The sequence below is a fragment of the Seriola aureovittata genome, chromosome 13, assembly GCF_021018895.1.
Source record: "Seriola aureovittata isolate HTS-2021-v1 ecotype China chromosome 13, ASM2101889v1, whole genome shotgun sequence".
In the NCBI taxonomy this organism is placed as follows: Eukaryota; Metazoa; Chordata; class Actinopteri; order Carangiformes; family Carangidae; genus Seriola; species Seriola aureovittata.
The window spans coordinates 7,580,800-7,608,070 of NC_079376.1; the positions used below are offsets into that span (position 1 = coordinate 7,580,800).

General features: G+C 43.1%; 2 protein-coding genes across 2 annotated transcripts in view; both read left to right on the forward strand.

Moving 5' to 3' along the window:
* The window catches only part of LOC130180541 (glutamate receptor ionotropic, NMDA 3B-like), a 66,705-nt gene extending 62,259 nt beyond the window's left edge, over nt 1-4,446 (forward strand). The window contains exon 12 of the mRNA XM_056394113.1: nt 799-4,446. Within this exon, the coding sequence (XP_056250088.1) occupies nt 799-1,774 (976 nt within the window). The 3' untranslated portion in view covers nt 1,775-4,446. The remainder of the gene's footprint in view (nt 1-798) is intronic.
* A 4,387-nt stretch (nt 4,447-8,833) lies between these two features.
* LOC130180630 (phospholipid phosphatase-related protein type 3-like) lies at nt 8,834-27,227 on the forward strand. Its single transcript, XM_056394271.1, has 9 exons — nt 8,834-9,422; nt 13,331-13,434; nt 13,869-14,054; nt 15,711-15,840; nt 16,766-16,961; nt 18,818-18,875; nt 21,100-21,273; nt 22,193-23,032; nt 23,448-27,227. Exons 2-9 carry the CDS (start codon nt 13,354-13,356, stop codon nt 24,360-24,362), a joined length of 2,580 nt encoding a protein of 859 aa, XP_056250246.1. The 5' UTR covers nt 8,834-9,422; nt 13,331-13,353; the 3' UTR covers nt 24,363-27,227.
* The last annotated feature ends 44 nt before the right edge of the window (nt 27,228-27,271 follow it).

The window sequence follows — 27,271 nt, forward strand, 5'->3', positions numbered from 1 at the left end:
TCGCACTACATCAGCAGCATCTCAGACCAAAACAAATGCGTCATTGGCCACACCCCTGGTCGCCGTTTGGCCACAAACCCCCCCCCCCCTCCAGAGTGCCAACAAAAAACAATCCAGCCAAAACCATTAGCCCACGAAAGCATTGGCGTGATATGCTCCACAGCAATGCTGACAGTTATCGGGCAAGCGATAGCAACGTTTACCGAACACATTCAAAACAAGGGTAACAGCAGGTTAGGTAACGTTATCGTTCCTACTGTAGTCAGTCACTGATGAAAACAGACATGTAACATTATGTAGCCATCAAGCTACTTACACATCAAGAAGAAGAAAAGCCAGGTCCGAGTCAAGCTGGAGCTCTTTAGCAACTCACAGGGCTCTCCATCTAGGTAAAGCCAGGTCAGTGTTGGCTCCACTGTCGGGTTGTTTCAAGAATTTTTCTAGAATCAAATTCACTTTCTTGTTACTAGTACAAAAATCTGATTTATTCTATATCCTTTTAAGACACTAACTACATTTTATTAAAAGGTCTTTATGCAATAGTTTAACAACCTATAACGTATTAAATAGTGAGCTTTAGATGTACTGGTAGGTGGATTTTGGACTGCTAAGTTAAGCTTACCAGCTGCTTATTAGCTTCCATTTTACCGTACAAAGTGGTATAGCTCTTCTCATTTACCTTTATCTCACTTGTATATATATTGTTTTGTATATTATTTATAGGGAAATGTATTTCCTTGTACTGCTGCATCTCACTTGATACATATCTTTTGCTGTGATCTTCCTCTCTTTCACTAGCCCCTCCTCTTGTATCTCAGAGAACTGCACCCTACACAGGAAACAGCATCAACCTCCTCCCCCATCTCCTCCCACATCCCTCCCTGCTTCCACTACTGCTGGAGACACCGACAACTCCTCACCATCCCATGAGCCTAAGGAGAAACGTGTGCACTTTGACCTTGAGACTCTCCACAGCTACCGCCTACGCACACACACTGCCTCAGTACGCGGCAGGCCCGGCATGGTCGGCCGCCCTGGGCTCGGGCTAGGAGGATTGGGGCTGGGAAACCTGGGGAGTTTTAGCTCCCCACCGCAGATTAGCCTCCATGCCAACGGGGGACCCGTCTCAGCACTGGCTCCCACAGGCCTGGTGCTCACTCCCCTGGGGAGCAGAGGCGCCCAGACCAGCCTGTGGGAAGGGGAGCTCCAGGAGCTGCAGGGGAAGATTGAGATTTTCCGCACCCAGCTGAGAGAGGCTCTGGCCAGGAGAGCAGAGATTCAAAGCAGCCTGGAGCGAGAGAGGAGCGGACTTGTACGCAGAGATACCAGTCTGGAGAGGGAGCGGGACAGACAGAGGATACAAACTATTAACACAGACAGAAGTAGCTCCACGCAGTCAAAACTCCCTGAGAGAGACAGGACCAGCCAACTGCAAACCCTGAATAATCAACAGACAGGGAGGGCTAACCAATCAGGTGGGCCTGGGACTCTGGAGCAGGGGAGAAGCAGCCAATTAAACACAGTGAACAGTTTGGACAGAGGGAGAGCAAATCAGTTACGGTCTGTTAATACTTTGACGGGAGAAAGGACTGTCCAATCACGCACTTCCACCAGTTTGGAGCGGAGTCGAGTCAGCCAACCAGGCGCTGGAAACGTAACAGTCCAATCACGGAACACATCTAGCCTGGACAGGCAGAAGGCTAACCTATCACGCACTTTGAACACTTTGGACAGGACAAAAGCCAACCAATCAAGTGTAAGCGGTGGGACTTGATTGTCTTTCTGAAGGCTCCGGTGTATGAGACTGCAGAGGGACTAGTGCAGTTGGTGCTTGCGTAGCCGCGGGAAGATGGCTTTGTTGGAATGGGTTAAGTTTGGGGGTTGCTTGCCGAAAAATGACAATATGTTAACTGACACCATCACTTACTGTAACCTAATCACTGATAGAATTATTTCCATATTCGCTTAAAATTACAACTAAAAACCTTTAACCGCAACTTACGAGCTGATGTCTGCATCATCCATGAAATCATAAATAAGATGTTTAATTTCTTTAGGTGAAAAGCAAAAGTGATTTCAGTAATAACCCACTATATTTTCACAGGAACAGATCAGACTAATTGGAAAGATGATGTTAAAATCAGTTTTTTAGTCACAGTCAGAAGCCTATCAGCTGAATAAAAATATGGCCTGCCCCTCTGGCTGAGGAGGCCGACAAGCACATAGACATCCTCGACAAGAGCACAGAAGAATTAAAGTTAGACCAATGTGGGGAAAAACAGAACTATTGGAAAATGCACTTGCAACATCTGTGTTAACTGAGTGGCAGCAGCAGGATATAAAGATGCAAAAAAAAAACTTATATTTTAAGTAATAATGTCCCAAAAATGTGAATGATAAAAGAAAATTGAAGAGTGACACAGTGAAAAAGAAAAACTATCTATTTAATGATCCCATGATATTTATAGAAAAAAATCCTTTGATCCTCATGTGTTGTCCCATTATTGTTACCAAAAAAAGCATTTTCCATATTTTTTATCACCAAGTCCCACCCTATTCTCTTCCTAAAAAAATGTGTCAGGATTGAAAAAAGGTGTCTTGCAAACTGAGCCATTCCCAAATAGACGCTTTGAGATGGTAATTTTCTTCTGTGATTCGCCGGGTTCCACATGAAAAAGGACGCTGAGGCAGCTCTTGACAGGACCTATTTTGAAAATTAATGCTAGCGGGAAAACGTTTGGTTATACCCAAATACACATCACGACAAGTATTACTCAGCCTGTGTGAAAACAGTTTTATAGTGTCCTTTGTGGCTCTGACATAAACTTTAGGTCTAGGAAAATAACCCCTGATGGCAGCAGAAGGGTTTGGAGACTGCGCAACTTTATAACAGAAAGTCTGCTTTAAAACTGAGGCTGTGAAGGTCAGGGAGTCTTATAAAATAAAAATGCTACTGGGAAATGTAGGATCCATCGTTTTTGGACTTTAACCCTCACTGGAGACTAAAGTCAAGATTTCTTGGCAGCTGCTGCTTCAGGTTTGACCATTTAAAAAAAATAAAATAAAAAAAAAATACAATTTGTCTCCCCAACTTTGTGGAAGTGCAGTACTAAATCACAGCAGTAGCCGTTTCCTGTACAGGTGTTTTTGGGGAAATGGCTAACCCATCCCATTACTTGTAATATTAATTTTTAATGTGTCCATCACTTGCTGCAGCAGCATGGGTGATTTTTGTGTATTTGTGTCAGTGGTTAAAAACCGTTTGCATTTTCCAAAGTGCTGTAGTTGCCGTGGGTGGCGGCACTTCAAAGAGGACGGTGCTTCATATCTACTTCAGACTGTTAATATTAATTTAATGGTCCAACATTGTGTTTATATGAAGTACAGAAGTAAATTACAGTCTCAGAGACATTTCAATTAAAAGGAACCTTTAATTATCTGATGAACACAATTCACAAACAGCTCATAACAATTGTATATCTGCTTGGATTACTGCCAGCTCTGGCCAACAAACAAGTGCCATCAATTTCGAATGAGTTTGTTCACGTTCATGACTGGAATAGCTCATCATGAGTCTGGCAACACTTTTGCGCTCAGTGGCTGTATTGTGCATGAATTCACACAATAAGAAAGATTACAGTTTATTAGCTCCTTGCAGACCAGAGTCAGCTCCGTCATGTGAAACCATCATGTTGTCTTTCCTGTAATTATTAATTATTAAGTAGATGGACCCTTTTTTTTTTTCTTTTTGCGGTCTGCTCAAAACGTGACGTTTCATGCTTCATGTCAATAATTTGGAATGATGAAGGTGGGTTTCTTCAGAGGCTTGATTGGGACGGTCAGTTATTCATTCAACCACCAGAGGGAGCTGCACCCCTGCTTCCCGCGGCTATGGACACTGGCGTGTTTGTGGTTGGAGGTTTTGTTCCAGCAAAAATCACAGATAAATACATTTAAGCAATTGACTTATGACGAAGCAGTGACCGATGGAAGCTGCGTATTTTTCCTGCTGTTCTCACGCAGCTTCGGAGGACGTGGGGAAATAAGGCCTTTATGAAATCACCCAAACACTATACAATGCAATGTCACCTGATGGTATTGGAATACTCAATCTTGGCAGTGTCAACACTTTAAACAGGTGTTGGGGATTTCACTGGCCCACGGGTCTTAGGCACAGACGCTGAAACAAAACTTGAGGCTTTTATGATGGTACTGATGTACATTTAATCGTTTCAAACTTTGCTGTGGTGTGACGTGATTGTGTTCACATGCCATGGTGTGAGGAAAAAAAAAATATTTTAGGTCTATATTGAGAAAGAGCTTGTGGTACTGGATATTTAAAGAAATACTTTTAAATTTACCCCTTATAAAAATTGTATCAGCATATTCTTGAATTTTATCATAAATGATCATTCTCATGTTTTGAAATAAACATTTATATACTTATGTACTTGCACTTGCATCTCATATATTGAATTTAGTCTTTTTTTAAAACAAAAAAAAAGGGCAGAAAGAAGCTTTGACCTTTTAAGATAATTTAAGTGAACACACTGGCTGAGTCATTCTGATCAATTTCAGCCTCATCGAACCCATTTAAAATCCATTAATCCACTAATTTAATTGCATATGTATATGGTCATGAAATCAATAGAAGACAGCATTTCAGCCAGTTTTTATGAGTAACATCCAACACTGGTGGAAAATCACACCGGCAGGACTGCCTTTGTAAAAGTTGTTTCTGCCATTTCAACCTCTCCCTTCATCATGAGTGCAAATCACAGCATCTGCCTCAGCACTGGCTTTTATAGTGGGTGAGCTTTGATTGGTAGAGAGCAACAGGTGTCAGGGAGCAAGTCCACGTGACTCGGCAGGTTCTTTAAGAAACGTGACTTTTTGCTAACAACAACAAAAAAAAAAGATTTAAAAAAATACTCATAATAATTAACCAGCTAAGAAAAACATGGAAATATGATAACCTGAGACGAGTAAACCCCAATATATTAATACGCAGTAGTTCACAGATCAGTGCATTGATCACAGAAAAACTGTAATTCTTGTCCTTGTTCATATCCTTTGGGAGAAAGAATAAATTCTAAGCGCTAGTTTTGTGGGGGTGCCCAAATTTATGTAAAATTATGTAGCTTAGATTTTTAGGATGAGTCTTTTATTTCCCTTTGGACACACCTCCCCACACCTGTTGCTGATTACTACTCAGCCAGTATGTGAAGCTGTGCTCCGGCTCTGGTTAGAACTCATGCTGATCAAAGGGAGTTGAAATATCTGCTTTTTGTTTTTTTGACTACGAGGTTTATCTTGGGTTTTGGGGACTATTTGTGCGATTCATGCGTCATGTCATGTGCAGGAGACTCATCATTTAAGTCTGTACTGATATTCCGGGCTGTGTGGTAAACAAAGCCGTTAACCGACACTCTTGCCATTCCTGCTCCACAGTGCTCATTTCTAGTCCAGGTCTTGCAAGACTGTCACCCCACTTGAGTCCCGAGCAGAAAAAACTACTGAATCACTAGCGGGTGAGCAATTTGTTTACAAGCTCAGGGGCCTCCATGGTGCAACTTGAAAAAGGCAGAATTTTATTATACACTGTTTTGCACATGGAGGTCTAGCTGTACCTCTAGTGAAAAAAAATGAAAACTCGTAGCAGCTCTAAAGATGAGTCAGTTTTAAAGACCTATGACTATCTCTGGCAATTTTAGGTAAAAGACATATGGTGAACATTTTGGCAAAACAGGACAAAACTGTCAAATAGTGCTGCACAGTGAAAATCATGGAGCAAATCAAGCTGCACCGGTTTTTCTAAAGTTGATATTCATCTTGGATGAGTAAATCTACACCCACCACAACACCCACTATAGCCAAGTGTTACCATGGAGCACTTAGGCAATTGATCTGTGTGGGACTTGTGGATGATAATGATGTTTATCTTGTCAGAAAACTGATTAAACTTGAGTGCTCTGCAAGCCTTCAATCAATTTACCTTCACATTTAAACTTGTATGCAGTAAACACAACAGCAGTCAAAATGAGGTGAAGGCTTGCAGCATAAAAAGAGGTGAGGCAGGGATCGCAAGTGGCACAGTCTAACTTACTTGTCTGAGAAATGCCAATGTTCCCAAAGCCACTTAAGAGGGAGGTTTGAGCACTTTACTCCACCTGAGGATATAATGGTGTTGTTTAACTTGTCGTGTAATGACAGCTTTCGGGCACACGGCGGCACTTGAACTTGAACCTAAGCAGATGAATGCAGCGCTGAGTGGTGATACCTACAGAGAATTATATTTTACTGAGAGTATATAGAGGACAGCCAACTTTGGATTCAAGTCATGCATTATGAGTGTGTGTTTGTGTGTGTGTGCGCGTCCCCTTCATGTACATAAACAAGTCAGTCACACTTCAGTCACACCATGACGTGATGGCCTCAATAACATGGCAGAGTAAATCATTGTTACACATTTTAATCTATATTGATTTGGAGTCTTGCATTTCATGTTACAGGGGAATGTTTTCTTAACCACATAATCATAGTAACATTAATACTATTAAAATACCATTTACTATCGAACACTGAAAACTGAGCGCTTACACGAAACCTGACACTTATTGAAGGGGAGAATTGAAATTGATACCACAAAGTATAATTCTTCGGCACAGATGAAAGCTAACAGCATGCGGGATGTTTGAAGGGGATGAAGAGGGCGAGATGGGAGTAGCATGCTGATGATTTAGCGCCGGTGCATCGACCAGACTGTATAAAGTGAAGATAATCCCACGGTGATAAAGCCAATCAATCGTGCCTCCTCTGCACTCGCACATGGTCAGATTCTCCTTGTTGTAATAAAATAAACAATGGGCTCTTTGTCAGGTGTCTGCAGAGCGCTGTGGGTGCGCTGAATGGCCTGTGTAAAAATCAATCAGAATCCAATGGCAAAATTGTGTGGGCTTTCATAGATGGATGGGTGAGCGTGTCAACATATGACAAACTTGGTTGCTGTCATATAGCACGCATGTGTAACATATGTGCTCAACTTACATTGCATCAATCTGGAGGCCTATATGTGAGCATGTATGTAATATGTGTCTGTGCATGAATGCCTACGCCTTCATTAGCCATGCAAACATGCACATGTGCTGTATTTGTGTGGGTGTCTGTGTGTGGGTGTGCATGCGTATATCTGAATGGAGATGATCGGCCTTTAGCTCAGACAAAGTAATTGGGTCACATGTGTGAACAGCAGTCAAGAAGGATTTTAATCAAACTTAAGAATCCCCCAATGTATGCCCCCTTCGGCAATCAATTGCTATCCAATGGGGATTAATGGTAAAGACTGCAGCTAACTCTGTATTAAAGAAAATACAATTGTGGTGATTTCTGCATCTCAGGTACTGTACCTGTGTTCATAATGAGCAAATTCACCATGTTGAGATTAGTGTGAGTAGTCTGTGGGAAGCACAAACGAGTGTTCAACCATCTCCATCTCACATGTCTCTCTCCCCCACTCTTTATAGTGCTTTGTCTAGTAGGTAAATAGGAGCCAGGCACTGTGAGTGATGAGTTTATTAGCTCCTGCCAGCTGTGACCAACCCTTGGGTATTATTGGCGGGGTGGCTGTGCTCGGTGTGTGTGTGTGTGTGTGTGTGAGTGATGTTGTCGGGGTGGGGCTATGTGCAGGGCAGGGGGAGTCCGAGACGAGGGAGTACCCCATGAGAACCAGAGAAATTCCCTGGCAACCGCAGACAGGATCAACACTAAATGGGGCACCCCCATTCATCTAGTACTGAGCAACAACACCGAGCCAAAGTGACAGAGATTGAGAGGGGGGGGGGACTCCTGTGTGCAAATATCTGAATGAGAGTAAAAACAATTGGGATCCGGTCAGCAGGCGACTTCCTGCTTTGCACCTTCTCAAATTATTCTGCACAGATGTTAACATACAGGTTGAAAGTGTCCCTGAATGTGTCACAACACTCACTCACATTAACAGTGTCTGACCTGACAGAAAAAATGGAGAGAAAGAGGGAACACGTGAAAACACGTTGGTGTTTAAGTTCACTTCTAATCTCCATTAAGAATTGATAACTGTGAGAGCATAAGATATGGATCAGAGAACATCTTCAACCGCTGGAGTGCACATGTGCAAACACAGCGACACGCACGCGCGCGCACTTGTGCACCTACACCGAACTCTTTGATGTTAATTGCCGCAGTGTCATTCAACGATGAGTCAGTGGTTCGCAGAGGTGTCTGTGGGGCTTTTAAATGATGGGTGCGTGCGTGAGTGTCCTCGAGCCCCGCACCGGATCCTCCAGGGAGATCCAAAAACACCACAGTGGTAAGACGACTGCCACACCCTTTCTAGAGTAAACAAAGGCTGAGACATCTGAGCCAGCATCCCTGGAAATATGGAAGTTGGGGGGGGGGGGGGTGTCAAACAAACGCATCTGATGGTATTTACAGAAGCACGAGGCGTGTCTGACGGCGAGCTTAATATTATAATTACACTGGATTTGCCTCTCTCTTATAAATGAGAGGTTATCTCCGAAACCGCCCCCTCGCTTTTACGCACACATGCGCAGGCCGCGTTTACTCCACATACCCACAAACACACATACGCACACACACACATTCCAAAAATGTACCCCTTTGTCTTGGTCGCCTCTCGGTGGTAGCCCCGAAACAGGAATTCAGCAGGGAGAGGAAGGGAGAAGTGTGGACCAGACTGTCTCCTCCCCCAACCAGAAGCGCACACACCACACTCTCTCCTCCCTCCCCCCCTTCTAAACCACCCCCCCACGCCTTTGTGTGTGTATGTGCGCGCTGTAAAGCTGACTGCGTACCCGAAAACCGTGAGACGGATGCTTTGCATAGAAAAAATAAGCTTCTTTTTTCTCCTGTTTGTTTTGGAATTTCACATTCATCCGTGTTCTATATTCTGGAGTAAATAAGAAAACCAGCAGGTGCTAAGGAAGGGGAGGAACCGGGTGGACAGCACGTGAATCTCTCACTTAACCAGAGCCAGGAAATAGGAAGGAGAGGAACGCGTTACCAGCAAGTGCAGCAAATTGGACTTGCCACCATCAGCAACCCTCCTCTCTCTCTCCCTCCCTCTCTCTCTCTCTCTCTGTGTCTCTCTCTCTCGCCATCCCTGCTCCTCCTCTGTAGGTCTCCCCACTTACTCCCATCCAACCTCTTTCCCCCAGTCTCCCTCAGTAATCCCCTCGCAGCGGAGCGCTCTCTGAATAAAAGTGGTGGGGCTTTTTTTTTGTTGGATTTCGGGGAGACTTGGTCAGACGCCGGAGATGGATTAAAGGGACGGTGCACCGCAAAACTGGAGCAGCACGCACGACCACGCCGGGGGGGAAGGGGGCGACGGGACTCGGTGAATTCACGGAGCCCCCGGGACAGAGGTGAGTGCTCTGGCTTGTCCGGTGGTATCGTGGCTCTCTCTCTCTCTCTCTCTTCCTCCAGCATGCAACCCTCTATTCCTCCTGGCGCTGTAACTGAGAGGCGAGCGAGGAAAAGAATCAGCACATGGTCTTCGCGTTTCCATAATTGATGATCTCATACGCAATCTGCTGATTTCTGCTTGTGGTGAAGTCACAGCTAGGTTATCAATAGTCTAATACATTAATACATTATGTTACGTATTGATCCAGTGGCTAATAAAAACTATAACCTGCAATAGATGATGGTCCTGAGAAAACAGCAATTAAAGCAAATGAACTATCTGAACTATTTTCAGCAGTAGCTGTGAGGGCAGTTGAGTTAATTTGCGATAGCCCCCCCTCCCTCCACATAAAGCCGAACATATGGCCCTGTATGTGTCTGGCTGCTGAGGGCCCTGCAGTGTGTGGCTTTTTTCTCAATAGCCAGCACAGTAACTTTCTCGGTGAAAGGATGAGTACTTGGTGAATGGAGGGAAAAAATGGATGAGCCATAGCTAATGTTAAGCTTCAGTCCTCCTCATTAATTCATTTTCAAGTTCATGTTTGTGAACCAGGGGTCAAAAAAAAAGAGCAGTAGCGCCTATTCATTCTGCATTCTGATTTTACTGCTTAGTCAATGGCCTGCTGGGAGATCCATCTTAGTGCTCTATAGGCGATATAGCACAAGCACACTATACTATCTTAATATGGTAAAAAACTGTGTCTATACAGACTCAACAAAAACACATAATTTTAGGATCTACGTGGGTTCTTTAGTTCTGATCCATACTTATGAAAACGTAAAGAATGTATTTCCTTGAACGCAACAGATTCTTCAGAACATCTTAACATAATGGCACCATCACACGCCGTATTTGACATTTAATAAACAGACAGGCTAAAGAAAGATTTACCTATGTTATCATCAGAAGACGTAACAAGCAGAACAAGTCTAAAGTTCCAACACTATTGTACCCCGCTGCTGCAACTAATTATTATTTTCATTATCAAGTAATCACAATTGATTAATCAGTTGTTTTTAAAATATAAAATAATGAAAAATGAATCAAGAGTCTGAAACGCAAAGATATCAGGTGTCCTATAAAATAACAAAAAAGAAGAGCAACAAATTTCCATAATTAAAGCAGCTTAAATAATGAAGAATTATTGAAATAATCGTGATTAGTTTACTGCCTTTTGACTAACTGATTAATCGTTTGATCGTTCCAGCACTATACGCTGTGCTAAACTATGCTCATGTGCTATGTCTGCTAAAGTATGTCTCATACACCCTCAACTCCACCCCTGCATTGGTGGTCAGAGAGTCTTGTATCTTCCTTGCTGTCTGACAAACTGACAGATTGTTTCTGTCCACCGCAGGCTATACAACCCACATCATTCACACACACACATACACACGTGCACACACACAGAGAGCCGCGCACGGATGAGATGTACACACGGACCGCTTAGACTATACACACACGCAAAGACTTCCTTGGTGTTTGTGCGCACAAGCAGACAGCAGCTCAGACTACAAACATTTTGCAGTCACACTCACACACACACACACACACACACACACACATATGATGTGCCCCAGAGGACAAATGCTGGTGTGGTAGATAAACAGAAACACCCTTTCTTCCTTAAAGAGGCTCATTCCATATGTGTGTGTATGTGTGTGTGTGTGTGTGTGTGTGTGTGTGTGTGTGTGTGTGTGTGTGTGTGTGTGTGTGTGTGTGAGATAGGAGTTGGGGTGAGGTTTAAATGCCGATTGGAGTAGGTCACTGAGACCCAGGACCCAGCATCTTCCTAAGCTGCTTTCAGCCACACTGGAATCCATCCATCCCAATATCCTCCGTTTCTGATCCCCCCCACCACCAGACATACACACACACACACACACACACACACACACACACACACACCACCCCTACCACCACCAGACATACACATACATACGCACACTTCAGCTACACTGTTCTGCTTTTCGTTTTTCCATCATACTTCTTTGTTACGTCTTTGAGTTATGCTTCTCCTGTCCGTTCTCTTCCTCTCCTCCCTCCTCTCCTCTCCTCCCTCCTCTCCTCTTTCCTCGCTCCTCTCCATTTCTAGCGGTCATGGAAATTAGACTGTAGAAGTCTTTGATTCTCTGTGTCTTACACCGCCTCGGGGTCAGGCCCTCTTATCTCCGAGAGAAAGAGAGACGGAGACAGAAAGGAGGAGGCTGGAGATGAAAAGGGGGCAAGAGGTAGAGAGGTGTAAAGAAAGGTAGAAAAAGCAGAGACAGGGATTTGTAGACAGATACACTGGAAGAGGACATGGTGAATGGGGGAAGATATGTCAAGAAATGGCCTGAGAGAGAGAGAGAGAGCAAAGCTAAACAAAACTTGAGCAAAAAACAGTAAAACGGAGAGACAGAAGCACAGAGCGCTGACAGATGACAGAGGCAGTAAGAGGTGGAGATGGGTAGACAGCTTTCAGCCAATATGAGTTTCTTGAGGGATAGTATTTTTGGATTGAAGCTTCAGATAAGCTGATTTTGCGCTCATATTCAATCTGCTTTAATGTGGCCATTTGTGCACCAAAAAGGGGAGGGGGGGTTGCAAAGTAGAAAATATCATTCACACAATCACAGGGGCTGAAAGTGTCCGCTGAAACCAATTCTAAATAGTGTAAATCATTTTAGTTGGGTCAGCAAGACTGTGACACAAGGTGGAGCAGGTTTCACTGCACGCTGAGACTGAGACTGATCGCCCTGAGGCTTTTGAGTAAAACCACATATCTTTGGTTTTATGTGCAATTCATATTAAAGTCGATACAGAAAAACCAAAAAAAACATCATACAAGCCATAGTTGGATATTTGTGGATTGAGGAAGGAAAAAAAGACGTAAAGAGGGACGCGTGGCTAAAATCAAATCAAAAAGCTAAAAATCAAGTCGGACCGGTAGAAAGAGGGAGCAATGCATGGAAGGTGATAGCGATAAGTAAAATGGGACACAGAGAGGTGGGAGAGGTAGAGAGTGAGATTGAGAGAGAGGAGGTAAATGGGGAGAGGGACAGATACAGAGATATGACAGGCAGAGATGGGGAGAAAAAGGGGCTGTAGGAAGAGCTGTGAATATTTAACTTTGTTTAGTTTTCCGTTTGGGCCCTTGGCTCTTATTCCCTCTGAGGCCTCCTGATCGCCCACAGGTTACTGATGGCAGGAGACGTCTGAGTGAGTGTGTGTATGTGTGTGTGTGTGTGTGTGTGTGTGTGTGTGTGAGAGAGAGAGAGTGTGTGTGGGAAGGAAGAATTTGGTGTAAAACATCCATTTGGAAGTTAAAAATCTTACTTTATTGAACTAGAATGAAATCTTTTTGTGTTTGTAGATTTCACCATGGCCTTCAGTAACTGTCACTTTTCAACACAGTGCATCTTAATAACTTAAGTGTAAGTGTGTGTGCGTGTGTGTGTGTTTGTGTTTGTGTGTGTGTGTGTGTGTGTGTGTGTTTCTGAGTGCATGTGAGGAAAGCACTGAGTGGGGTTATTAAATGTTCATGTGCAGAATTATGGGCCTAATCATTGAAGGTGTCTTGGTGTATGATTTTGCAAAAACTAATAATGCACCTCATTACCAAGCAACCATACAGCAAAACTGCTCATAATATATTTTAATGTGTTTATTAAGGCAAGGTCTCATTATTCAAAGTAGTTCATTTTAAAACCTTTCAGCCTCAACCAGCCTTCGAAAACTGTTTGAAGCCGTTTCTTTCAGATAAGTCCAGGCCTGGCAGAAGTTTGAACATCTTTTTGATGCTTTTAGAAATATCGATGGTGAAAACCCATGAAAGCGCTCTCAAACTCCTCTCTGACATCTCTTCTCAATCTGTTATCCCAACAGGCCTCGACTGGCCCCACCCCAAGATGACGTCCCCCAAAAACAAAGCCAAGAAGAAACCGCCGAAAGACAGCATGACACTGTTGCCATGCTTTTATTTTGTAGAGGTATGTGTAGATTGGATGTATTGATAGATCACCTTTTTGATATAACAACGCTTGGTCAACATGACTCACTGTATTTACTGAATCACTATGTGAATGACTCGTTTTATAGACTCATAACCATAGTGAGTGCTTCGTGTTGATTGCATCTCGATGCATCGACCTCTGCTGAAGGCAGAGTTTGCTGTTTTTCTAAAGCAAATATTACGGTGTCATCACTTTCTTTATTGCCTGCCTGCGTGTGTGTGTGTGTGTATGTGTTTGTGTATTTGGGGGTGTGTATTTATTGTGGTAAGAGCTGAGATAAAACGTTGGATGAATCACCTCTTTCCAAGCAAATATTAAATGCTAGTCACTCTGCTTCGTCCTTGTCCTTGTGTCGGGCACGTGTGTGTGTGTGTGTGTGTGTGTGTGTGTGTGTGTGTGTGTGTGTGTAGCTCCCCATCGTCCTATCCTCTTTGGTGTCCCTGTACTTCCTGGAGCTGACAGATGTGCTGTCCCCTGCGATGGTGGGCTTCCGTTGCCATGACCGTGACCTCTCCATGCCCTACGTAGAGACGGGCGATGAGCTCATCCCGCTGTTGATGCTTCTGAGTTTGGCCTTCGCTGGCCCTGCGGCGTCCGTAAGTTAATAACACACACGTTGATGGGGATTGCAATATGAAGGAAAGTTTAAAGGATATCTTCCGTATGGCTGTTTTTCGTTGTTACCCGGTCTCTAGAATACTTTACTTCAATTCATGGCTCAGTATGGCATTAGGCAGCACCTTTGATGATGGCTGTAATGGTACCATGAATTTTAATTTGTGTACTGTAACTATTATAAAGAAATTAAGTCAAACCACTCCACATCCTGAAAGCCATAGCGGATAAATGCCTACAGTGTATGCGTAAGAGAGTAATGCCAGTGTGTAGTTGTGGAAATATTCAGTCAGAAAAAATTCTCAATAGTGCGTACAAAAATTGTCATAACTGGAAAAGGCATTACCAGAAAGAAGAGAGTTCTAGTGACTGGTCTGTCAAATGTTTAGCAGCGTTCATAATCATTAATTATTATAATTGGCCGTTTAGGGTAAAAGAAAAACACATATCCCTTCATCATTGCTTAAAAAAAAGCCACTTTAGCTAAACAGTTAGCAATTATCTGCATGTTTACACATCCAGCTCACACAGAGGAATACTAACATTAATTAACATTAACATTAGCCTAATAAATGTCGGTGTAATATCTGCTGTCATTTTCACTCTGATTTGATCTCCACAAACTCCTGAGAAAAACACTATGAGCTTTAGCTCACTTGGTGACTGACTTTCTTCACTTGCTAGTCGCTAACATTGGTAAAACAACAATTTGGTACTGGGCGGGAAGCATACATTTGGCTTATCAGATCTTTTTTACTGAAAACAAATGCCACTGCTGAAAAATGGAGTGATGAGAGCAGAATTTTCAGTCTGTACCAGCAAAACGATAAGCTACACAAAGCTAAAAAGCTTGTTGGGTAATAATTCCCTGTGGATTTGTCACGGAGCAGCATCTGATCCATCGTTCATGTAAAAATGTTGAATAGGTTTATAGGAGCAAAATCGTCTCATATTGGAGTCACTAAGATACAATCTTATCACAGAGGATCAGGGGTCTAATGTGTGTCTGGGGGTTTTGGGGGAGGTGGAGGGTAATAGTGCTACACACATACATCACATGGTAACACTCGCGTACATGCACAAATACATAAACGTGCAGCTTCTCCAACACTCACAAAGTAAATTCAATCTCCCCTCAGAAATGTAGAATCAATGGACACATTGATAAATACACACCTGACATTCCAGTACACACCATCAAACACACCACAGTCCCCCCAGTCAATACACACACACACACACACACACACACACACACACACACACACACACACACACACACACTAATCCATCAGCAACATGGAAACGAGCACTTCTCTCCCACCCTCATCTATCACTCTGATTGGAAGTGATCACTATTCGATAGCACCTTGCCTCCATTCTCTCGCCACAGCTCTCTCTCTCTCTCTCTCTCTAGATCGCGATCACAGACATATCTGAAATTGCACTTTCACCCTTTTTCCTCTCGGTTCATTTTCTCTTTGTTCTTTTTTTTTTTTTATATATATATTTCGCTCTTGTGCCTTATCAGAACATGCAACATCACAAACACAGCGTATTCAGAAATTATCTCCTTTCCACTCTTTTACATACATCTTTTTCTTACTTTTAACCTCCTTCTCGCCCTCTGTCTATAGATAATGATGGGGGAGGGACTGATGTACTGTATGCAGTCCAAGCTGAAGAGCTGTCCCAAGTCTGAGAGCAGCATCAATGCTGGAGGCTGCAGCTTCAACTCCTTCCTACGCAGAACTGTGCGCTTTGTCGGTATGGACAAGTTAACTTCCACTTCTTTTTTTTTCTTCCCCCGGAGGAGGGGGCGGGAGTTAAGGTCCGCAGTGTGTAACAGCTGGTGAATAGGGTTAGGGTGTGTTCAAGAAAACCTTGATAGGGTCAGATTGCGTTGCAGCTTTTAGAGGGTCTCATTAACCACATGGCTTATCATATTGAATCATTTTCCCATTGATGCTCTTTCACTTAGTGATGAAGAGGCCTCTAAAACTGCATTTATATCACATTATACAAAACAAACACCTTACAGAGGTGATTCCCGATGCAGTGTATTTAAGTTAATTGGTAACGGCATCGCAAGAGGCTCAAATGTATTTCAGAAATGGTTACACACAATGCAGTATGTTCCATGTCTACTTTTCCTTATTCTATCACTCTCCAAATAACTAAAATGAATTATGCATATGACCTTCAAAGTAAGGTTGTGGTACCAGGTATATTTTGGGCTTAGCTTACCAACAGCATTAAGATTGTAAAGAACCGTCTTCTATTAATAGTTAAGAATAAAAAGTTGTTTTTAAGATGGAAATCAGTTTTGGTTTGGGCAAATCATTGCACTCATCGGCTGTGCCCTGAACTTTATTCCACATTTTAGAGTGGGGAAATAAGCTAATTACATGCATTAAATGAAGGGTGACGTAAAATGAAATAGGCATGATGGAATTCTTCTCAGGAAATATCCTGAGGCAAACTTTGAGCTTTGAAGTGAAAAGTGTAATTAATTCACCTTGCCAAATTTCACTGTCTGCGGAAAAGCTTCATAATGTAACAAACCGAAAACTTGTGTAGTGTCACTTCAGGTTATCAATGTGCTCAATGTGAGGAAGCCACCGGGGGCTTTTAGTTGCATTTTACTGAGGCTGCCTTACCTTCTCTGTCTCTTACCTTTCTCTCCCCCCAGGTGTTCATGTGTTCGGTCTCCTGGCAACAGCCTTGGTGACAGGTGTCATCCAGTTAGCTACAGGTTACCACGCCCCTTTCTTCCTCACCGTCTGCCAGCCCAATTACACGGCCCCAGGAGTGTCATGTGACAACAACGCCTACATCACACAGGACATCTGCATGGGGAAAGACCAGTATGCCATCATGTCAGCTAGGTAAGACATACACTTATGTTCAGAGATGAAAAGGAGCACACAGATGGATATACAGAATGTCTCCATCTGCCTCAACCAAATTTGCATGCTCATATAAAAAAATGACAGAAAACATACGAAGATGCAAAATTCATTACGATAAATTGTCAGTTTATTAGTGCAGGATCTTAACTGTATGCTTCTCTGCTCTCTTGCTAGTTTTTCTGACGCTATCTGATAAAAATACAGCAATATTTGGGAGCTTCGTTCACTAGCTGATGCACAAAACCATTTACAAACCTACCATGTGCCTGCAGTCGATGCTCTGCTCATACAAATATACTATATGCTTTATCAGAAATTGCTACAGAACACATTGCGTTACGATTATAAAAGGATTTACAGAGGTTGCACAGTATACAGCATAATGCTACACATCAATATCTTACAGGAATATATGCAAACTACAAGGCGAGGAGTTATCAAAACTAATTTGCATTTGAATAGGATTACAGGAGATTTAAACAGCTAAGGAGTGAAACTGTTGTTGTTACTGTTGGGTTTTTAAAATAATGCAATATTCGCTTATTAATGAAATGCTTCTTAGAAAAGTTAAGTGTTTATTTGTACAACAAGACTAACAATGCCCTTACAAATTCTCATTGTGCCCAGCTGCAATGTTTCACTTGCAAAAGTTTTGCTTGTTAACATAGTCTTTAGCACCACAGCGTGTAAGACAGACATAAGTCAGACATAAAAAACTCCAGTGTATGGGCCTTAGAAAGGTAGACGTATTAGACAGGTGTAATAAGTGCGTACAGAAAGAAAAGATTACAGCTAAATATAGTTGATACAGGGATAATCCTACAAATGCACATTTATACTTGTAAGGTCCCTAATTGAAAAAGATTCTCTAGCTCCTATCCTTAAAGGTATTTATAGTTTAACATTTTTGGATAACACACTTATTTGCCTTCTGGTTTCTGATTCCAAATATAAGGCTACATCCATCTGAAGTTAATTCAATCTGTATAAAAATAACAAAAAAGACAATTAGCCAAGTTTACGAGGTGCCGGACTATTCGGTCAGGAGCAGTTGCTAGAAAACCAGCCCCAACAAGAAATAGTCTGTCAAATAACCCCCTATAAAACCACAACATGTTGTTTTTACACTTGGGCCTCTGTAGGTTTTGAAATTGAGTTCATGTGTTGTTAACGTACTGTTGAACAGACAGAGCCAGACTAGCCATTTCCACGGTCCCAGCCTTTGTGCTAAGCTAACCAGTTGCTGGCTGTAGCCTTATTTTCAACTGACAGGAATAGGACAGGAAGAGTGGTAACAATGTTCTCATCTAAGCCTCAGCAGAAAGATGCAAATAAGCATATTTCCCAAAATGTTTAACTATTGCTGTAACAAACACAGCTAAATATCTAACCCCAACAATTAGCATAAACTTGTAATTCAAATTTTTCAAAAAGAGCTTTAGACTGTGTGTGTCTAAGGTAAACACCGTAGTGCAAGACACCAGGATAAACACACTCACACACAGAGGCATATTAAATTAGATTTTCTTAACTTTAAATTAGCAGCTTTGACCTCAAACCACTCATCCATTCTCCCCTAATGTCCCCATTAATGCCCCATGGTATTCCATTTGTGTTTATTTAATGCTCACATCCAAGGACGCACACTCAGTTTGACAGACACAGTCGGGCATGCACACGAGTTTTAATGTCAAACACGATCCTGACATCGCAAACAACAAGAGCAACCATGACAGTTTTATTCCAAATTCACGCAGCTGTTATTTCATAAAAACACAAATCTCTTTCTCTCCCTGCCTTTCATACCTAACTCTCCCCCTTTCTCCCCTCAGGAAAACATTTCCATCCCAGCATGCAACACTCTCTGGCTTCGCTGCTGTCTATATCTCCGTAAGCACTTCCTGGGTCTTACTTGCCTCCTGTGTTTGTGTAACTTGTGTATGATGTATTTGCATGTTGCGTATGTGTTTGTGCATGCTATGTGGTCGTCAATGGTAACCAGTTTGTTTTTATATTTGGGCAAAACTTTTCTAGTTTTTCTTTATACTTTGGTTGTTTCTATAGATGATATTCTTTACCTTTCTGTTAAAATATGTGTTCATGATGAACTATCCAGATGCTTTTCTCCGCATTGTTAACCAACATTGCTGCTGGCAACATTCAATTAAGTTCCTGCATATCAGAGGATTTTTCGCTGGGATGAAATCACTGTCACCTCATACATAAATCACAATTGCGTTACCATGTTTACTCACTGAGAGATTTCCGGATTGCAAACAGTCCTCAGGCCAAAGAGCCATCTAAATCTCATATTAAAGAACATAACATGAAATGTCTTTTGAGGTCAGACTTCAGTGTTCATTGTTACATCCTTGTGGGTAGATTTTTGCAATTCCGCAGTCCAGTGCTGAGAGCAGCAGTATGTGAACTGTATGGCAAAGTAGCACTGTCATTTTTCCAGGAGGTAACACCCTCCCACACACACACACACACACACACACACACACACACACACACACACACACACACACACACACACACACACACACACACACACACACACACACACACACACACACACACACACACACACACACCACCAATGGCTATAGTTAGCTACTGGCCATATCACTGCTGCCTCACTGAGCCCAGTGTGTGCTCATTAAAGCTCACTAGGCAGATTTCTGATCAGAGAGAAAAGGCAGGAGAGGATCAGGAAAGCAGCTGTTTGTGTTGCTATGATTACAAAATGTTGTGTGATCAAACACTGTGATGTCAGATCTTTCTTCTTTTTTTTTTCCTCACTGTTCTTTACTGCTCGCTACACTGAGACGTTTATTTATTGTATTCAGTCTCAAATCCCTTTGTTGAACATTACAATGAGGCTTATTCCCACTTGTTTCCTTTTCATAAATTTACTGAAACTAAGCAGATAAAGCAGATCACGTCACAAAGCAGACACTTGATTCAAAAGGTATTGATAAAGAATAACGGAAATATCACCCTTCTGACAGATTTTTTTTTCTCTCCCTCTTGCTTCAAGGATTTTTAGGCTCAGTACTAGATGGACAAGCTTGTTAGAATGGATATTTTTTTGCAAAAACTGCTTTTCTGTCACTCAGCTGTCCTCTACTTTATATAATCGAAATATGGAGTGCATGCAAAGAATGTGAATGCAACTGTAAATATATTCTTTCCCCGTCTGACTCTTCCTGCTCTCTCTCTCTCCGTTCTGTGTTACTGTCAAAGCATATTCATCTTAATGACCTAGTTAACCTCATATGAGGCAGACAGTTTTCATCGAGGTGGTATCATTTTCCTCCGGAAATTTCATGGAACAATAAGAAATATCTTCCGATATGACATTTTACTTTTCTCAAGATGATTTAATTTACTTGAACAGAAATCCTCTTTTTTGAGTGTTAGATTACAGGACCTATACCACTCTCATATGTTTAATATGAAGCTAAAGCCAGTAGCCAGTTAGCTTAGCTAAGCATAAAGATGGGAATCAAGGGGAAACAGTGAGCCTGGTAATAAAATCCACCTACCAGCACCTCTAAAACTCACTAAATAACTTGTACCTAAATAACTGAGCACATTGACCTGGAGGATTTTCATCACTGTAACGTTTCCAGGAATTCAGCAGAAGCTTCAAGAAATCAGTGCACATGGACAAATAATAATCCTACTCCCTTAAATCACATCTTGTCATTTTCACAGTGCAGTTTTTGTACAAAGTGCATTAAAATATTGAGATATAACATGGATTTCTTTCTTTATGAGCGAGGCTAGCTGTTTCTCTCTGCTTGCAGTCTTTATGCTAAGCTAAGAACATATCTGGCCAATTTCCTGGCCAGATATGAGAGTGGTCCCAATATTATCATCTAAGCATATTCCTAAAAATGTCAAACAATTAATTTCATGATAAAATTTAAAATGCATGGGATGACATTTGCCATTTATTTAATTAACCCCTCTAAACTGTGATTGTCTTTGTGCGGATCAGGTGAAACTTATGCTGCAGTGTGTCATAATGCCTCATACTCTCCAAGCCAGTCTCCATATGCCTAAACTGTCTTTTGCTCATTAATGTGTACATCTGTCTCCGCAGATGTATTTTAATGCCAGCATCAGCAGCACGACCAAACTGCTGAAGCCACTCCTGGTGTTTGCTTTCTGCATGGCGGCAGGGCTCGCAGGGCTGACGCAGATCACTCAGCACCGCAGTCACCCAATAGACGTCTACGTGGGATACCTCATAGGAGCCGGCGTCGGCGTTTACCTGGTCAGTAAAACGAAGTGCACAAGAGTGTGCACAACAAGCATAACGAGATTAATCAGTCTTGTTGCGGCTTAATTTATTTTGCAGTTCTCATGATAATTATTCCTTTTCATGATGGTGTAACTCGCTGAAAGACATTTGAACAAGTAAAATCCTCCTGAAATGGATGTCCTATTTCAGGGTTTAGTTTGGTAAATGAGTGCCAGCATATGTTTGCATGCATTTAAGGATTTGTTTTGTCCCGAGGCAGCAGTTAGCAGTCGGCATGCAGCATGCAGCATGGTGGGAATGACAGAATACACATAAATAGATTTTTTTTTTTTTTTTTTACTAAATAAAGTGCTTTCGTTGTGTTTGCTGGGACTGAAATGTCTCATTGTATTATTCTATCTAACACTATCACAGCATGTGCTTACAAATTATCCTTTTTTTTTTCCATCAACTCTCCTCACCGTGCTGCTTCCATACTTTTCTCTCCCAGCAGTTTTTTTGGCAGGCTATATATAGCCTTTTCTATTAAGGAGGGAAGAGGGAGAGAATGAATAATCCGATAAGAATTCTCTGGAACAATTTCACACTTCGTTTTAAGAAAACTTGTCGTTGCCATTTTCCACGCTTCCCTCCTCCTCTCACTCTTCCACTCTCGTCTTTCACTTTTTAAGAGCTGGAGCATTTCTTCCTGTCATTAAAGGATGAATTCTGAGAGAGGGGGGAAGAGAGTGATTCATGCTGACCTCAGACTAAACAGGCGGAAGAAAGAGAGATGCTTATTCATGCACTTGCTCCCCACTAATAGGAATATCAATTTTTTCCTTCCCAAAGATTAAAGAAAATACATTTTCACGCTTCAGTGTTTATTTAACATGCCTGGTACTTCTATCTCCTTCATTCATTTCTCCACCTCCGTGTGTCCCTCTGTCAGGCCGTGTATGCAGTGGGAAACTTCAAATCATCAGAAGAAGATGCTCCCTCCTTACATAGACTCGCCCCAGCTCAGCAGAAGGACAGCCTTAGGGTGCTGAGCCAGCGGAGTCATGACTCCCTGTACAGGAAGACTCCCAGGGTGTCGGAGAGCAGAGAGGAGCTGGGGGCAGGGCTGGGATCTGGGGCCCGGAGTAAGGTGAGGAGGGAGAAGGCCTCCCTGGCTTCACTCAAGCGAGCAAGCGCTGATGTGGAGCTCCTGGCAACCCGGGGTCCCATGGGCAAGGAAACCATGGTAACCTTCAGCAACACATTGCCCCGAGTTGCAAACGGCAACAGCCCCATCTCTCCCTCAGAGGAGCCGGTTACCACGCAGCGCCACATGACCTTCCACGTGCCATTTGACCCCCAGAGGTCTCGACAGCTGGTATCAGAGTGGAAGCAGCGCTCGCTGGAGCTCCGCAGCCAGAGCTCAAGGGACGAGGAGGAGGGAACTGATGAGAGAGATGGAGTAGATGAAGGAGGAGGAGGAGGAGCAGCAGGAGAAGGAGGAGACCAGGGGATGCCATCCTCTCTGTATCCCACGGTGCAAGCCAACAAGGGCACCGCCACACCAACTGGAGCCAGGATGGTGGTGGCACCCCCACTGGTTCACATCCCAGAGGAGGCCTCTCGGCCACCGCCTGTCTCCCCGAAGAGCGCTAAAACCCGTGCCAAGTGGCTGTCACTCACAGAGGGGGGAGCGGTGAAAGAGCCGGGAACAGGGCCCATCGCGGTGTCAACTCCCCGCGTGCCCAACACGCAGCCAAACCAGCCGCCAAGCCAGCAAAGAGTCACTCAGGTGAGGTGGAGATTAGAAAATGAGTGCTTGTAAATCATTCTAACATTATTTTGATCAGTAATGTTTCTTACTTTAATTTCAACTGGCATGTGGCCAGGTCGGAAATTTAACAGCTGTCAGACTCTGTATGAACGACACACCTGATTTATTTTGTTGGTAAAGTCAAAACAGAACAGCACGGGTGGAGGCAATTTCACTGATTAGTTTCCCTCTGACAAGGGTTCAAACACTAATTATAATTTGCAGTTAAACCTTATTGAAATGTCCTTGAGGGATATTAAATATGTTACATTACACTTTACAATGTTTACTGTGATAAAAGTCCCTGTACTTGGCAGCTTTGCGATAAAAATTAGCTGATTTCAATTGTAGCTGCTTTTCTGTTTGCATACTGATGAGATTTTCTGTCCTGCAGGTGATAGCTATGTCAAAGCAGCAGGGTCATGGGCCCATCACCTCATCCACTAAGACATCAGAGGGTGGCTCCTCGTCCGGCGGCGGGTCCAACTGCTCAGAGTCACCCTACTACAGGATCCCGTCTGATCGAGACAGCTGCACCGGGAGCAACCCAGGAAGCATCGCCGGAAGCGGGAGCATCGTCACCATCGACGCTCACGCCCCTCACCACCCAGTGGTGCGTGTGTCGGCCAGTAACGGCAAGCCGTGGGAGTGGAGGAACACCATCAGCGGGAACATGATGACCGCTGACACAGCAGGGGACAAACACCGCGTAGCGCTGCAGCGACAGGACAATGTCAGTCACTACCGGGATTACCGGACACTCCCAGTGAAATCAGACTCGCTCTGCTCCTCCTCGGCCAGTGGCAGCGCTGAGGGAGGAGCGGAGCTGCCTCCCCCGCCTCTCCCCACCTCCTCCTCCCCTCTGCCTCCCCCACCTCAGCTGTCGTCATCTCCTCTCCCGCCGCCACCTCCTCACTCCTCATCTTCCCCGCTGCCTCCCCCTCCTCACCCGTGCTCCTCTCAAATGCCTCCTCCTCTCCCTCACCCTCATATGCTTCCACCGCCTCACCCATCCTCTCAGATGTCCCCACCTCCTATCCCATCATCCTCCCACATGCCCCCGCCTCCTCACCCATCTATCTGTCAAATGCCCCCACCTCCTCACCCATCTTCCTCCATGCCGCCACCCCCTCACCCGTCCTGCTCCAGCATGCTCCCCCCTCCTCCCCACCCCGATCTACTGATGGATGGCCACAGCCAGACATTGTCCCGCTCCTCCACCCTGCCTCGCCGGCCTTCCGTCTCCGCCCGCAGCCACGCTGAGCAGGAGCACTATTACAAGGCCATGCAGAACGAGAGGATGTTATAGTAAAAGGGGGAAGACTACGGACATCATTGCCATATAAATGATTGTACTTCAGAAGACTCAACTAAAAGAGACAGTGAAAAAAGTGGGTTGTGGCAGGTGAAAAGAGATTTATTACTTTCAAAAAATGACAAAAAAAAAAAGGTTTTGAGACACTAAATCCGGGAGAGCGGCTTCATTCAAAATGCTGGAAATGAGGCGAGTGCAGGGGTGAAGGACTGTGGGGAGGTCTGGCAGCTCACACACTCAGCAGGGGACCTGGTTTTAGAAAGACCTGCTCACACGTACTGCCCACAGCGCCGGCTCAACGGCCCTGACTGGGAAAGGAAACGGACTGGAAGAGGGAAGAAAGAGAAAGTCAAAAGAGAGCGGGGTGAAGAATTAAAATCCTACTTCACCTCTAGTTTTTAACACGCGCATCCTCCGTGTTCCTTTATGACACATTCAAAGAAGGAAAGGAAGAAGTTGCAGCTGAGAGAGCGATATCACAATGAACGGTCTGGGATTTGCTAAATCAAGTTTCCCTTGAGAGGAGGCGGATAAGACTGAGAAAACAAAACAACTACAGGCAATACTAGCTTTCCTTAAACTAGTGCAGCTGTTCGAGCCTGCCAACCCTTACACACAGAGAATTTGTTCTCCCAACGCATTCTTCAAAAGCACCCAAAAGGTATGAATAAGGAAATGCAATAATGTGTACTTCAGCTACAGGTTCAAGAGTATTAACTACAACCCACAAAAGCATGAGTCTCTTTACCCCTTCTGAATAAACACACTCCGAATGGGGAATTTTCTGTTTGATGCCAAGCAAATCTATAAGTATCCACCCGAAAGAGCCGGCTTAGGAAGCGTTGCTTCTGGACGGGGTGCGGGAAGGGAGGAGGGGTGGGTATAAGGAGGATCACGCACAGTTGGGCACCCCTATACAGACGTCACTGAATGGATTACTGTTGTAAACATGAGAGGCGGTGGAACGGAAAGCGAATTTTTCCTCAAGTGAAGAGGCTGGCTGCGCCGCACAGCACAGCGAGCCAGGCAACCAGTCTGTCTTTGCTATGTGTGTGCAAACCTGCCACGGAGCCTCAAGCGGCACTAAGGAGATTAACGTTTGTTTATCAAACCATGCTAGCACACTCTTCCCTCTGTCGCCCTTCGCATTTGGCCCCTTTGGCGAATCACAATGGCGATGGGAACGCTAACGGGAAGCCGCCCAGCCAGTAGCGCAGCCTGACATCACGACCAACATCCACATTGGCTCAAGCAGGTGGTGTTTGGATGCGGCTAACTGGCTTGTTGCTACCAGTATGTTTATACCTGTTAGCATTTCAAAGATTGTGGTAACACTTTCTAACAACGTATACTTGACAAGGGGTTTAGAAGTTGTTGGTTTGTTTATAATCGTTTATTTATACTTTATAGATCAATAATTAGACGTTCTTAAGAGGAACTTGTTCAAATTGTGTCAGGTTGTAAGAACATCCACGTATTGTGTAGCTATTTGATTTATGAGGAAGAGCTTTGTAGGAAGTTAGTAATATTTCATCCATCCATCCATCCATCGTCCGGACCCACTGATCCTCTACAGGGTCATAAGGGATTACCAGTCTATCACCCTTTATTAAGTATGGCTTATTAGGAAGTGATACCAAGTCTTTTAGTTCTTCTTTGTTACATAAATAAACTAAACTACTAAATAAACTGCAGTAGCTTTCAAACTGCATCACAAGGTCTTTATCAGCAGATGTATATTTTTTGCTCAGTCACCATGGAGCTGTAGATGAACAATGGAGAAATTATATCGTCTGACACGGATCATGTGATGCAGTGAAAAGCTCCAGCTCAACCAAGTAAGCGGATCTTGAATTGAAACTGTTTTGTTTGCTGTTCCAAAAGTCAACATTGAACTGTAAACCAAAAAAAAGTTTAAATTTAGTTCAGTCATTCTCTAAAAAATGCAAGTCACCAAAACGATGGAAAATTAAATGACAACAGTTTTGGTGGCTGATAGCTGCTCATAGTCAGCTCAAAGCTCATAATGAGTCATTTATCAAATGAAAATGCTTCACAAATATGACAAATTGCTGCTTTCTCAGAAGAATTGTAATAAGTTTTCTCCATTTTCTAACATTTACAGTCAAAACGATTACTAATTAATTATATAATTAATTTAATGGTTCATTCTAATAAGGTACTGCAGATAAAAAGCAGTTGCAGACCCAAGAAATACACTTTCATCTGACTTCTACTGCAAGTGCGTGTTCTTCCTGCCCTCCCCTGTATTTATACTATGTTGTATAGCGTCATCATCCGGTATCTATCACTTCATGCATCCCAGTTTTTTTCTATCAGAGAATATTCCAACAACAAGAAGTGCTTTATTTTAGATCATACTTTGATCATATTCTAATGAAAAATACTGGTTTCCACCCATGTAAAACATCTGAAAGATATGTAAACCAGTTTTGTAAAGTTGTGCTAGGACGAGGCTGCGTTAAATGGAACAACAACTTGTATTTTGTAGTGGAGCTCCTCAGACGAGGAGCTGGTAGATAACATTGCTTGTCAGTTTGTGCTGCATGTGTGTACGAACGTGTTTTTAAAAAACTAAAAAAAAACTAAAAAAAAAACAACTTTATTTCTGTGCTTCAAGTCTGCACCGTTACCTTTGACAGACAAACATGCTGCATTTTTCAGTGCTGGTGATTATCGTACTACTTTCCCCCATTTTGACTGTAAAAATACTTGATATTACCTAATATTATTAATACCATTATTATTCTGCAGTCCTTTTTATGGGCTAATGTTTTCTATCTGTGGTGATGTGTAATATTATTAACCTCATTGAATAAAAAAATGAAGACTTCTTAACTTTTGTTTCATCTCGTGTTACTGAGCAGTAGCAGGTGGACGTA

Coding starts and splice junctions, on each gene's coding strand:
- LOC130180630 (XM_056394271.1), top strand. CDS start 13,354: ATGACGTCCCCCAAAAACAAAGCCAAGAAGAAACCGCCGAAAGACAGC. Junction 14,055..15,710: donor TCGCTGGCCCTGCGGCGTCC/GTAAGTTAATAA, acceptor CTCTGTCTATAG/ATAATGATGGGGGAGGGACT. Junction 18,876..21,099: donor TCGCTGCTGTCTATATCTCC/GTAAGCACTTCC, acceptor CTGTCTCCGCAG/ATGTATTTTAATGCCAGCAT.